A 15173-nucleotide genomic window follows, 5' to 3' on the forward strand; every position below is an offset into this window, starting at 1 on the left:
GCAATTCTTTCCAACAACGCTTTGTTTACTCCCTCAGCACTAGCTTTGGCTTCAAAGCACTCCTACTAGGCTCGAAACAGCAAAGCTCTCTCCAGTGCTTCACACAGCCCTACTCTAGGCTACAATAACGTGTGCTAGAGCAGTCTGGTGAATTCAGCCTCATGCTGTTTGTCCTTGCTAGAATTCCCTTGCCGTTCACTGCTATCAAGCTACTAGTATGACACGCGCAAGCAATTCTTTCCAACAACGCTTTGTTTACTCCCTCAGCACTAGCTTTGGCTTCAAAGCACTCCTACTAGGCTCGAAACAGCAAAGCTCTCTCCAGTGCTTCACACAGCCCTACTCTATGCTACAATAACGTGTGCTAGAGCAGTCTGGTGAATTCAGCCTCATGCTGTTTGTCCTTGCTAGAATTCCCTTGCCGTTCACTGCTATCAAGCTACTAGTATGACACGCGCAAGCAATTCTTTCCAGCAACGCTTTGTTTACTCCCTCAGCACTAGCTTTGGCTTCAAAGCACTCCTACTAGGCTCGAAACAGCAAAGCTCTCTCCAGTGCTTCACACAGCCCTACTCTAGGCTACAATAACGTGTGCTAGAGCAGTCTGGTGAATTCAGCCTCATGCTGTTTGTCCTTGCTAGAATTCCCTTGCCGTTCACTGCTATCTAGCTACTAGTATGACACGCGCAAGCAATTCTTTCCAACAACGCTTTGTTTACTCCCTCAGCACTAGCTTTGGCTTCAAAGCACTCCTACTAGGCTCGAAACAGCAAAGCTCTCTCCAGTGCTTCACACAGCCCTACTCTATGCTACAATAACGTGTGCTAGAGCAGTCTGGTGAATTCAGCCTCATGCTGTTTGTCCTTGCTAGAATTCCCTTGCCGTTCACTGCTATCAAGCTACTAGTATGACACGCGCAAGCAATTCTTTCCAACAACGCTTTGTTTACTCCCTCAGCACTAGCTTTGGCTTCAAAGCACTCCTACTAGGCTCGAAACAGCAAAGCTCTCTCCAGTGCTTCACACAGCCCTACTCTATGCTACAATAACGTGTGCTAGAGCAGTCTGGTGTATTCAGCCTCATGCTGTTTGTCCTTGCTAGAATTCCCTTGCCGTTCACTGCTATCAAGCTACTAGTATGACACGCGCAAGCAATTCTTTCCAAAAACGCTTTGTTTACTCCCTCAGCACTAGCTTTGGCTTCAAAGCACTCCTACTAGGCTCGAAACAGCAAAGCTCTCTCCAGTGCTTCACACAGCCCTACTCTAGGCTACAATAACGTGTGCTAGAGCAGTCTGGTGAATTCAGCCTCATGCTGTTTGTCCTTGCTAGAATTCCCTTGCCGTTCACTGCTATCAAGCTACTAGTATGACACGCGCAAGCAATTCTTTCCAACAACGCTTTGTTTACTCCCTCAGCACTAGCTTTGGCTTCAAAGCACTCCTACTAGGCTCGAAACAGCAAAGCTCTCTCCAGTGCTTCACACAGCCCTACTCTAGGCTACAATAACGTGTGCTAGAGCAGTCTGGTGAATTCAGCCTCATGCTGTTTGTCCTTGCTAGAATTCCCTTGCCGTTCACTGCTATCAAGCTACTAGTATGACACGCGCAAGCAATTCTTTCCAACAACGCTTTGTTTACTCCCTCAGCACTAGCTTTGGCTTCAAAGCACTCCTACTAGGCTCGAAACAGCAAAGCTCTCTCCAGTGCTTCACACAGCCCTACTCTAGGCTACAATAACGTGTGCTAGAGCAGTCTGGTGAATTCAGCCTCATGCTGTTTGTCCTTGCTAGAATTCCCTTGCCGTTCACTGCTATCAAGCTACTAGTATGACACGCGCAAGCAATTCTTTCCAACAACGCTTTGTTTACTCCCTCAGCACTAGCTTTGGCTTCAAAGCACTCCTACTAGGCTCGAAACAGCAAAGCTCTCTCCAGTGCTTCACACAGCCCTACTCTAGGCTACAATAACGTGTGCTAGAGCAGTCTGGTGAATTCAGCCTCATGCTGTTTGTCCTTGCTAGAATTCCCTTGCCGTTTACTGCTATCAAGCTACTAGTATGACACGCGCAAGCAATTCTTTCCAACAACGCTTTGTTTACTCCCTCAGCACTAGCTTTGGCTTCAAAGCACTCCTACTAGGCTCGAAACAGCAAAGCTCTCTCCAGTGCTTCACACAGCCCTACTCTAGGCTACAATAACGTGTGCTAGAGCAGTCTGGTGAATTCAGCCTCATGCTGTTTGTCCTTGTTAGAATTCCCTTGCCGTTCACTGCTATCAAGGTACTAGTATGACACGCGCAAGCAATTCTTTCCAACAACGCTTTGTTTACTCCCTCAGCACTAGCTTTGGCTTCAAAGCACTCCTACTAGGCTCGAAACAGCAAAGCTCTCTCCAGTGCTTCACACAGCCCTACTCTAGGCTACAATAACGTGTGCTAGAGCAGTCTGGTGAATTCAGCCTCATGCTGTTCGTCCTTGCTAGAATTCCCTTGCCGTTTACTGCTATCAAGCTACTAGTATGACACGCGCAGGCAATTCTTTCCAACAACGCTTTGTTTACTCCCTCAGCACTAGCTTTGGCTTCAAAGCACTCCTACTAGGCTCGAAACAGCAAAGCTCTCTCCAGTGCTTCACACAGCCCTACTCTAGGCTACAATAACGTGTGCTAGAGCAGTCTGGTGAATTCAGCCTCATGCTGTTTGTCCTTGCTAGAATTCCCTTGCCGTTCACTGCTATCAAGCTACTAGTATGACACGCGCAAGCAATTCTTTCCAACAACGCTTTGTTTACTCCCTCAGCACTAGCTTTGGCTTCAAAGCACTCCTACTAGGCTCGAAACAGCAAAGCTCTCTCCAGTGCTTCACACAGCCCTACTCTAGGCTACAATAACGTGTGCTAGAGCAGTCTGGTGAATTCAGCCTCATGCTGTTTGTCCTTGCTAGAATTCCCTTGCCGTTTACTGCTATCAAGCTACTAGTATGACACGCGCAAGCAATTCTTTCCAACAACGCTTTGTTTACTCCCTCAGCACTAGCTTTGGCTTCAAAGCACTCCTACTAGGCTCGAAACAGCAAAGCTCTCTCCAGTGCTTCACACAGCCCTACTCTAGGCTACAATAACGTGTGCTAGAGCAGTCTGGTGAATTCAGCCTCATGCTGTTTGTCCTTGCTAGAATTCCCTTGCCGTTTACTGCTATCAAGCTACTAGTATGACACGCGCAAGCAATTCTTTCCAACAACGCTTTGTTTACTCCCTCAGCACTAGCTTTGGCTTCAAAGCACTCCTACTAGGCTCGAAACAGCAAAGCTCTCTCCAGTGCTTCACACAGCCCTACTCTAGGCTACAATAACGTGTGCTAGAGCAGTCTGGTGAATTCAGCCTCATGCTGTTTGTCCTTGCTAGAATTCCCTTGCCGTTTACTGCTATCAAGCTACTAGTATGACACGCGCAAGCAATTCTTTCCAACAACGCTTTGTTTACTCCCTCAGCACTAGCTTTGGCTTCAAAGCACTCCTACTAGGCTCGAAACAGCAAAGCTCTCTCCAGTGCTTCACACAGCCCTTCTCTAGGCTACAATAACGTGTGCTAGAGTAGTCTGGTGAATTCAGCCTCATGTTGTTTGTCCTTGCTAGAATTCCCTTGCCGTTCACTGCTATCAAGCTACTAGTATGACACGCGCAAGCAATTCTTTCCAACAACGCTTTGTTTACTCCCTCAGCACTAGCTTTGGCTTCAAAGCACTCCTACTAGGCTCGAAACAGCAAAGCTCTCTCCAGTGCTTCACACAGCCCTTCTCTAGGCTACAATAACGTGTGCTAGAGCAGTCTGGTGAATTCAGCCTCATGCTGTTTGTCCTTGTTAGAATTCCCTTGCCGTTCACTGCTATCAAGCTACTAGTATGACACGCGCAAGCAATTCTTTCCAACAACGCTTTGTTTACTCCCTCAGCACTAGCTTTGGCTTCAAAGCACTCCTACTAGGCTCGAAACAGCAAAGCTCTCTCCAGTGCTTCACACAGCCCTACTCTAGGCTACAATAACGTGTGATAGAGCAGTCTGGTGAATTCAGCCTCATGCTGTTTGTCCTTGCTAGAATTCCCTTGCCGTTCACTGCTATCAAGCTACTAGTATGACACGCGCAAGCAATTCTTTCCAACAACGCTTTGTTTACTCCCTCAGCACTAGCTTTGGCTTCAAAGCACTCCTACTAGGCTCGAAACAGCAAAGCTCTCTCCAGTGCTTCACACAGCCCTACTCTAGGCTACAATAACGTGTGCTAGAGCAGTCTGGTGAATTCAGCCTCATGCTGTTTGTCCTTGTTAGAATTCCCTTGCCGTTCACTGCTATCAAGCTACTAGTATGACACGCGCAAGCAATTCTTTCCAACAACGCTTTGTTTACTCCCTCAGCACTAGCTTTGGCTTCAAAGCACTCCTACTAGGCTCGAAACAGCAAAGCTCTCTCCAGTGCTTCACACAGCCCTACTCTAGGCTACAATAACGTGTGCTAGAGCAGTCTGGTGAATTCAGCCTCATGCTGTTTGTCCTTGCTAGAATTCCCTTGCCGTTCACTGCTATCAAGCTACTAGTATGACACGCGCAAGCAATTCTTTCCAACAACGCTTTGTTTACTCCCTCAGCACTAGCTTTGGCTTCAAAGCACTCCTACTAGGCTCGAAACAGCAAAGCTCTCTCCAGTGCTTCACACAGCCCTACTCTATGCTACAATAACGTGTGCTAGAGCAGTCTGGTGAATTCAGCCTCATGCTGTTTGTCCTTGCTAGAATTCCCTTGCCGTTCACTGCTATCAAGCTACTAGTATGACACGCGCAAGCAATTCTTTCCAAAAACGCTTTGTTTACTCCCTCAGCACTAGCTTTGGCTTCAAAGCACTCCTACTAGGCTCGAAACAGCAAAGCTCTCTCCAGTGCTTCACACAGCCCTACTCTATGCTACAATAACGTGTGCTAGAGCAGTCTGGTGAATTCAGCCTCATGCTGTTTGTCCTTGCTAGAATTCCCTTGCCGTTCACTGCTATCAAGCTACTAGTATGACACGCGCAAGCAATTCTTTCCAACAACGCTTTGTTTACTCCCTCAGCACTAGCTTTGGCTTCAAAGCACTCCTACTAGGCTCGAAACAGCAAAGCTCTCTCCAGTGCTTCACACAGCCCTACTCTAGGCTACAATAACGTGTGCTAGAGCAGTCTGGTGAATTCAGCCTCATGCTGTTTGTCCTTGCTAGAATTCCCTTGCCGTTCACTGCTATCAAGCTACTAGTATGACACGTGCAAGCAATTTATTTATTTATTTATTTATTTTACCCTCAAGGCCTGGGGCATTACAGAGGGGAGTGGTTGAATGAGATACAATACAGAAAAGATAACATGAAGCAGACAAATTAATGATCGACATATACAATGGTGGCTAATGCAGTTCTAAAATGAATAATGTCTACAATGCTGGCGATTGGTCCGGGAAGGTGGTTCCAGTCCTTGGATGTTCGAGGAATGAAGGAGTTGCTGCATGTTTTCGTCCTGAGTGGAGCAATTCCAACCTTGTGTGAGTGGTCCAGACGAGATGAGATATACGAAGGCGAAGGGATGAGTGCGCTACGAATCTTGGGAAAAATATGAAAAATTTTATGGAATAAGCAAATTCGAGAAAATTTCCAACGAGAAGCTAATGAAGGAAGGTTTAACATGCGTTTCATTGATAATATGCTAGCAGTACGATGGTAGTTATGCAGAATGAAACGAACGGAGTTATTCTGGACAAGCTCCAGGGCATAGGTTAGGTTAGCACAGCTAGAGTCCCAAATAGATGCAGCGTATTCTAGTTTGCTACGAATTAGTGTTTTGTACAGGAGAACTTTAAGTGAGGTGCGGGCAGAAGAAAAATTCCAGCGAAGATAACCAAGCATGCAATTAGCATTGTTAATTATGCTGTTAATGTGAATGGACCAAGTAAGATCAGAAGAGAATTCAATGCCGAGATAACGATAAGAAGTGACGGATTCGAGCGCACTGTTATTTAGGTAATAGACGCTACGACTGCAGGAATTTCAAGACACGTAAGGCTTTACATTGTATTAAGGTCCATTTTCCACAAGTCACACCAATTAGTAATGGCGTTCATATCATGTTTCAAGGCATTAGTATTGTCCGAACTGTTAATTTCCCGAAAGACGACACAATCATCAGCAAATAAATTAATGTTAGAGGATACACAGTCAGGTAGGTCATTAATGTATATTAGGAACAACAGAGGGCCTAACACAGAGCCCTGAGGCACGCCAGAACCAACGGAACATACTGATGAGTTGCGATTGTTAAATGATACAAACTGGGAATGGTTTAAAAGAAATTGTTCAAGCCAAAGTAGTATGTTAGGTTCAAGGTTTAGTTTGGCTAGTTTGAAGAGGAGGAGTCGATGACAAACTTTTTCAAAAGTTTTCTTGAAATCAAGAAATATGCAGTCAGCTATTGAGCCTTTATCAAAGATAATATGAAGATTGTGAGTGAATGATGCTAATTGCGTTTCACATGAAAGAGATTTTCGAAAACCGTGCTGGGCGCTGTTGAAGAACGAGTTAATTTCTAGAAAGTTAGCGATATGGGAGCACAGGATGTGCTCTAGTAATTTGCAGGGAATACTGGTTAAAGAAATTGGGCAGTAGTTGAGAGAACTTTTGCTACCTGATTTGTGGACCGGGACCACTTTCCCGACTTTCCAGTCAGCAGGAAGAGTGCAGGAGTCGATGGACTGCTGAAAGATCTTGCAAAGCATAAGTCATGACTACGTTCGGGTGCTTTTCAAAAATTTGTTGTTAATTAGGTCAGTGCCGGGGCTAGATGATGTTTTAAGGTTGTCAATTAATTTCATGATGCCGCTAGGATCAATGCAGACGGGGTCCATTATCGGGTACGCATATGACTGAGAGGGTGGTAATGCTATTATAGGACAAATTAAAGGACAAATTATTATAGGACAAATTAAATAAATTATAAGACAAATTCTTTCCACAAAGCCTTGTTTACTCCCTCCGCACCAGCTTTAGTTTTCAAAGCACTCCTACTAGGCTCGAAACAACAAAGCTCTCTCCAGTGCTTCACACAGCCCTACTCAAGGCTACAATAATGTGTGCTAGAGCAGTCTGGCAAATTAAGGGGAGAACATCAGGTACTCACTGCACCGAGGTAGCTGACGCTGGTCGGTCCAGCAGCTGCCATCCACTGTCGCGACTGGGGCTCCAGCCTTGTGCCACTGTTGCGCAGAGCTGAGCGAAGACACGGTGAAGGCGACGGTGAGTCAACGAAACATTTATGTACAATAAAAACAAGGGTGTTACATTATCGGCTCTGTGGCCGAGAGCACAGCAAGCTCGCACAAAGAAACTCTGTGATGCACTGGGAGAGCATCTCTCTCGCTTGATGTCTCTGTCTGCTCGTCTGCTGCTCCCATCCGGCGCGGCTCGACCTTTTATAGTCTCGGGCGACCGTTGCAGCAGCCAGCCATTTAAACCCTCCAATCGGGTCACGGCACTGGTCAGAGTTCGAATTTGACAAATGGACGAAAGGAGCTCGGATGTTTGAAGTTTGCAGTCGGGAAAGGGCTGCCAGCGAAACGTCGGCTGCGGTTCGAGCTGGCGCTTGCGAGGGGGGAAGGGGGAGGATTCCACCGGGTGAGCTCTGGATGAATCAGGCTGCAAGCCGCGACATGTCCGAGAGCCCGGGCTTGCGTTGCGCAAGGGCGGCCGCATGGCGCTGGCTTTCACAGAGGCCAGTGGAATGCGTGCTCGGGCAGAACAGCATGACGATAGCTGCGCCGCCTGTTGGCATGCCCACGAAGTGTGAGCAGGCTTCGTCTGCCGCTTTCTGTGTCCGTTCCAGCACGCTTTCGCGATGCACTTGTGTTTCGATAGCTTACATCGTATGGAGTATTGACTACTCGTGAATCTATTTTCATGTGAGTCTTCAATAACATAAAGGAACGTACTTCTGCGTAGCTGGCTTCTCGAAAACTTTTAAAACTCTCCAGGAGCACGCTTTTGTGTCCTCTCTGTGCATTCACTCGATAGTGATAGATCGGGGCTGTTCGATAAGAAAAACAAAAGTTTGCATCATATTCAATTTGCATGCTAGTGTGTTTATTGCCCTTCTTGTATTCCTGTCTCCCCACATTCAGTGATCGTTTTCATGTGTAGTCGCCTTGTTACGGCTCCCAAGGTGCAAAACAGGCGTGCTGTTTAAAAATGCGACAGGTCGCCCGCATTTCGGTAAAGAAAAAAAAAGCTGATGCAAGAAGCAGAGCTGGGGGGACGCGGAGCCAAGTTGTGAGTAGCTCACTGCTTCTGTGTGCTTCTAACGATGAGTTGGCAATATCGAGAAGCAGGTGACAGCTGAAAAGAACGCACCACACAAGACCGTGTAACCGTGCCTATTGACTGTCGCTCATCATTTAAGTTACACCTAAATGCAGCCTGTCACTTTAAAATTGTCGATGGATGTTCTCCACTTTGCACATGTTGATAATCTGCTAGGCCGGCCACGCTGTGTTATTGCACTCGTCTTTGTGAGTGCTATAAGCACATGATAGTTCAGCCTAGAATAATAATAAAACTGAACAGCCCTGAGAGGAGCATCTGTGATCACAGCAAATGAACACAGTCGAAGCAGTGCACCACACACGATCACCACTAGTACCACTTTATGGCAATCGTAGCAGTTTTTGCAGCTTTCACTTCTGTAGTGCAACTCCAAGTTCCACTACAACAATTAGCATCCCTTGTTACATGCTTCTGTGAATGTGTGTCTGCATGCACATGCATGTTTCCTCTTTGTTTTATATTTGTTTTCTCAACTGGCTGGGCACCAGACTTTGCTTTTCCTTTTTTAATTCCTGTTCAGTTCAAAGAAGTTAAAGCACGCGGCCACGCCGTCATGTTATCTCTCAAAATTTCTTGAATGCTTCTTGCGTGGAGGTTATTTTTGTTGCGCTTTTGTCACAGTTGCCTGTGTGTTAACATGTTGTGTGCACCAGTTCGTGCAGCCTACAGGTCACACCACAACCAACAAGCTTGCGCCAGCATGCCGTAATGCATGTTCCTTGCTGCTGCTCTGTGCCTCATGCATTTTCGGCACTGACAACCAATTCACTTCAGGCATGGGAAGAAGTCACAGCAGATATGGCAGAAATGTGAGGCAAGGATAGGGTCTGTGTCCCAGGCCCAGGACGATTACGGCTGGACAGACCAAGAGACGGAACATGTGGATAGAGGCAGGAGTTTCTTACAACTTCATCCGCCTGCTCTCCCCATGAGTAGCAGCATCATAAGGTCGCGTCGGAGGTGGCAGCTGCTGCTCCAGTTGTGTCATTAACGCAGTCGCACGCTCTTTTTGGTTGCCAGTGTTTTTTGTGGTGTTGTGTCACAGCACGAGACTGCTTTACTATTATTAAGTGCTCAGTTCTTGCAGTGAAGCTTGCGTTGCCTAACCAAGCTAGATAGAAATCATAAATTGTTACAATACATGTTCAGCATTCACTTACCTTGAAAATGAGTTTGTCACAGAATGTTTCTTCACTTTTACAACTTTGAGTTAATAACTGTTTCCTGCGAACATGTCAGGTAATTGAAACAATTTTTCCGGTCTCTTGAAGTTTGAATAAACAAGCTTTTAGTGTACCAAATGCACACCCGCATTTTTGATTTCAGCTTTAAGAATGTCATGCTTTGCTTTGCTTTCCTACTGACATCAGCTTGCCAGGTTTGTTTTTCTGCTCTAGTGTAGACGAGTGGAACCAAACTGCAATTTTAGTCGTACATTTTTTCTTCCATTAACGCTTACAACCGGTGTTATTTCTGAATGAACTTCACTTATCATTGTGTTTCTGTGGTGGTTTCTTTTGTTTATGCATATTATTTTGTATGTCACGTGAATTGAAGGCAAGCAAAAATACTAGTCACACATTTCGTCACACTGATCTCACTTACAGTCAAGTTCGAAGCAGCAGTTTGCTCTTAGCAGCTTTTTACGGTGCTGTGAATAAAAATGCTTTTCTTATGGTGTGTCTTCCTGTTTATCGAGCAGGCACAGTTGCAAATTATTCGTTTATATTTGGCACAGTTCGCTCTCTATTCTATTTCTGTTTGTTTGGTCGTGAGATTATAGTCGGCGGCAGTGGGGCCCGTGTCCAGGTGGGCTGCCGCCGACAGGAGAAGAGCAGCCACTTGTAGCAGAGACTGGAAGCAAAAGAGGGTTTATTTTGCAAGGTGCAAGTATAAATACCACACGCGTAGTTGACAGACAAGAACATGGAATATGCTACATCAGGGTGACAAAGGAAAGTCGAACTGAAACTAATGATACAACATATAGTACATTTGCACACCCTTCTTCCAGAGGGTGATTTCAGTGACACTAAACCACCATTAAATATACTGGTATTTAGGGAGGAGAGCATTTTGTCTGCTTAGGAAAAGGTTAGTTAAAAAGCAGGAGGCTCTGTCTGGCTTCTGCTACGTCTTTGTAAGCTACCTTGTGCAAGTTACTTGTACCAAACCAGTAAAAATGTAAGAGTGCACATGCGTGTAGTGCATTTAAGATGGTGCAGCATGTGTTTGTTATTTCCTTTGCTTTATCACTTAGTGAATATCGGGGTGTCTTATGTGTTGCGATTACTCTTTGAAACATTCAAGAAAACCTTTGCTAGTGCTATAAATACATACCCATGTGGAATGCAGTGTGTGATCATTTTTTTTGTAGGGGTGTGCGAATATTTGAAATTTTGAATACGAACCGAATATGTTTGATATTCGATGCGTGTTCGTATTCGAGAATTTCCGAATATTCGAAAATTCCCGACTACTCGCCAGTGATCGTATACTGCACAGACTTTCATAAACTCTACCGTGGCAAAACCACAATATTTGGGCAAATTAGCCGATGATCGAGTTAAAAATTCCAGGAAAACAATACCGAGGTCCTATTCCCTTCCTTCTCCGTTATCTATCGCGCAGGCCGATCACATTCCGACACCGCTAGGTTTGACCTCATGAGAAATTCTTCAAGTGGGCTTTTCCACATATCACACGTGCTGCAAACAAGATGGCCGACTGCCCGTTTCGAACAGTCGCAATGCGAAATCGCGCTTTTTTTTATATCATTCCATAATGCGTTACATATTTAATGCCCACATCCGAAGAATGCATCCTGTCGCCTTCATAACTCTCCGAGCGTGACCTCCGTCATCCCTATTTGTAAACTACGCTATGCGGGAAAGCCTACTTGCGGAATGTCGCGGGAGCCTCCTGAAGGGGCGTGTAGAGTTGTCACAATACGGCAAGCGATCCTGTAAAAATGTCACCTATTGCATAGTGCATTGTAACCCGCGCACCTCTTCAGTGGGCATAACGGCAGGCGGGACAACGATCGGAAGGCCCCTGTCGCAAGGTAAAAAAAATAGCCAGGCCGCGTAGTTTGGGTTTCTGAGCTTCTCCGCTGCCCCGCGGCAACTGCAACTGTCTGCTCGCGCATTCGCCGGTAGTCCAATCCCGGCTCCGCGTGGCTTTCGGATGCTGACTGGCGCTTCGCAGGTTATTTCTTTTTCCTTTTTCGATACCGTCTCGCCGTTCCGACGCCAGTGTGTGTTTCCCATCCCCTCGCTTCCATTTGTGTTGTTCTTCCAGCACTCCAAAACGGGCTGCCCATCACGGGCTTACAGGTGTTAGTGCGATGGGGCCGCCTCATAAGGCCTTACTGCATCTTTGCATTTTCGGCAGGTTTTTTTTTTCTTTCGGGGGGGGGGGGGGGGGGGGATAATTTTATAAACAGAGGCCTTCGGATGAACCGGGCATTTCTTCCAGTCCCTTGAACTCCGAATGAATGAGGTTTTTACTAGTCACCACGTAATTTTTTGTTGCCAGTCTTGTCATTTGATGGATTTTGTTTTGCATGGTCTCATTATAGTTTGGATGCTGTTATGCTGTCTAATCAAGTAGCATACATTTTTGTGGGCATCATATTTTTTTATATGGTACTGAGGCAGTCTAGTTTTGTTTATTTTAGTTGCAAAGACCATACACTATTTTGAAAAAAAATAAGGGCAACAGCATTTGTTTGTTTATCATTTTCTGAAAAAAAATTTTCTGCTGAACAGATATTCAATATTCAATTCGATATTCGAGTCCATTTTTTCTTCATATTCGTATCCGATTCGTGTTTGAAAATTTCGATAATCGCACACCTCTATTTTTTTGTTTTGTTTTTACTAACTTACCTATAACTATAACCTTTGAATAAAACATTGTTGCAAAGTAAACCATTTTATCAAAGGCAGAGGGCTGAATCTTGGTTTAGTATTTTGTTGAGTACGCAAGAAGTTAAACACAGCTTTTTATTGCGCATATTATTTGGCATATTGGATGAATTTCTGAAGGTAAGCGGAAGTAAATTACCTGTGTGTGTAAGGGGGAGGGATGTAGATAATGATAAAATGCCAATTTTTAAAAATTTTTGTCTTGATAAGAGCTAGGTAGACATGCAGAATACTTTTATGTGCTAATTCTTTTTTCCTGTAGTTAATATCTGAGGATACAAATACATTGCTGCATCGTGGGGTGGATGTTTCATGAATTTTTCCAGTGTAGCACTTCTCCCATACAGCTGTCCTTAATGGCTTTTTTTTTTTCCTTAATTGCAGTCTCAACATGTCGAAAAGTTCCTGGCAAGCAGTAACCCCTTTCAAAAACGGGCCGCATACCTTGCTATAGCTGTCATTGCTGAAGGGTGCTCTGAGGCCATTCGTCAGAAGTGAGTACATGCTTATTTTGTTACAGATAGCGCAGCAGCTGATTTGTGGCTCACAGCCACATACTCTGTACATAATTCAAGTTTAATTATTATATTGTTAAATCTGGAAATTAAAAACCATTTTATGGATTTTTATATTAATCATAAAGCTTTTTGATTTGTAGACATCTTATGTGAGATTCCTGATGACTATAATACAATTTTATGCAAAATTTTGTTTTCCATATCAAGTGTGTAAAATTGCAAAGGTGATAGTGACTGTCTTTGTGCTTAGTACAGAGGGCGAGCATGATGTCCTTTCCTGATTTCTAAACATTGTTGCACAAAAATTGTATTAGTTATAGACATGCATCCTCTTCTACGTGTTTTTAATGTCAAGAAGCCTCAAGATGCTTCAATACTTCAGAGACATACTCCAGTAATGAATAGGAGAGCCCCAAGAAAAAAGGGTTAGGAGGGCAGTATTTGAAGAATGGGGAGGCTTTCATATTGTTGCATCTTTCATTTAATACTTTATACTCAAGAACCAATAAACCAATAAGCCTTTGTGTAATTGTGAGCACATTGTTGGAATAGTGCATCCAAATGACACTCTTAAATTACTGTTTAAGGTAAAACTGTGTGATGTCAGTGTAAGCAGTTGCTAAGTTGTGTTCAGGTCAAAGAAAGGTTCACATATTGGGCACTGCATTGGACCACTCATTCAGAATACAATCACTTTGTTGCTGTTCCTCTCTTCTTCTAGCATGGCACCATCTCTAATGGAATGAAGTATAAAATCAGGGAATTAGTGCACATGACACCATTTTTATGCCTCTGGTAATTTTCATTGCTTGTTTTCTAATAACAGTTTTTTAAAGGGGCTCTGAAACATCTTCGAGAAATCACGCATACAGCGCCTTCTTGACTTTGTCAAAAGCAGCAAGGTGCACACGACATGCTCCCGAGCGACTTTGCTCACCTGCTTTGAGCGTGATGTCCTGCTTGTTTTTTAACAGCGTACTTAGAGTGCTCCGTGGAATGCCGAATGCGTGTGCCACGGAGGACTTTTTTTCACCATTCTCGGCTCACTGGGCCACCTCAAGCTTTGTTGCGAAGTCCAGATTCTTTTTCTTTTTTACGTCCGTAGATGCCATAGCTCACTAGATGACAGCAGTCACGCACGCTACAATCGGTGCGTTGAAACAAAGACACGCACAAGAAAAATGCGACAAGCCCCGCTCTGGCCGATGGAGTCGACTGGTGTCGGTCGAGGAGGCACAAAGGGAAATGAAGAAGAGAGAGAGAGAAAACTCAACGGAAATGCGCCGTTGGTGCTAGTTGTAGCAGTCGTGGGGCGCTGCGGGCGCAACCACCGCCTGGCTTGTGGCTTCTGCGATCAACTCCGGCAGTGCGCGCTCTACTGCGAAGGCCACACCTGGCTCTTTCCAGTTCTCTTGTCTTTCTCACCAGTGAGGAGGCGCTGCCCTCACTTACAATTGGTTTTCTCTTTTTCCCGAGGAGGCATGGCTTGCAAACGTCGCCGCTCGCCTCTGTGCTGCGTGTTGTGCAACGGGAAATGCGGGTGTCTTTGGGGAAAGCGCACCTCCCAGGGGCCCAGCGCGGCGTTCAAAATATCGAACGGTCAGCAAAACCGGAGTTCGATATACTACGCAACCGTCCCATACTTTTACATAGTATTTTCAAGGGGACAATCTTTGTGTTCAATATAGCCAATAATTCGAAATGTGTGGGTTCGATATGTCAGGGTTCGACTGTATTGCAAGTAGCTTTCAGAGCCCCTTTAATAAAGAAGAGATCTTATGCTGCTGTACGGCTTTACTTTCAGAAATTTGACTGTGCAACTTCCCATCACATTCGCTTAGAACTTGTGGTAAAAAGTTCACTAATGTACAGTAAAACCTCATTGATGCATTTAAAAAAATGCTGAAAAAATGCATTATGCAGGAAATTGTATGACCCAAACCACCTAATTTTCAAAAATGTAACTGCTGAATGAAGTACAAAGGCATTTACCCTATTGACAATTTCACTTCATATAGACTTTTCCTACCTGATTGCTGCCATATTGTCCTCTGGACTGCTCTATTCACCTGGCGCTACCAACCGTTCCCTGGGCATCACCTTATTGCTCACCAAGCTGCTGTGTGTCCCTCCCGCAGGCATAGTGGATTGGTAACACCATGTACAAAAAGCAGTCAAGCCAGCAGGGTGGCGGCAATCAGTTTGGAAAGGTCTGTAATTGTCTATTAGTTTTTTGCAGAAGGTTTGAACAGCTCTTTATTTAGTGCTCATAGAAATCAGTCCGCATCTGAAACGTGGAAAGATCTTCACAGCACATCTGGTCCGTTAATAGCAATGGCAA

At 44.9% G+C, this 15173-nt stretch overlaps 1 protein-coding gene across 1 annotated transcript in view; it reads left to right on the forward strand.

The window, feature by feature from the left end:
- Window positions 1–15173, forward strand: part of LOC144114825 (importin-4-like) — a 123396-nt gene that overhangs the window by 60913 nt on the left and 47310 nt on the right. The window contains exon 13 of the mRNA XM_077648809.1: window positions 12699–12808. Within this exon, the coding sequence (XP_077504935.1) occupies window positions 12699–12808 (110 nt within the window). The remainder of the gene's footprint in view (window positions 1–12698; window positions 12809–15173) is intronic.

The sequence above is a fragment of the Amblyomma americanum genome, chromosome 1, assembly GCF_052857255.1.
Source record: "Amblyomma americanum isolate KBUSLIRL-KWMA chromosome 1, ASM5285725v1, whole genome shotgun sequence".
NCBI lineage: Eukaryota > Metazoa > Arthropoda > Arachnida > Ixodida > Ixodidae > Amblyomma > Amblyomma americanum.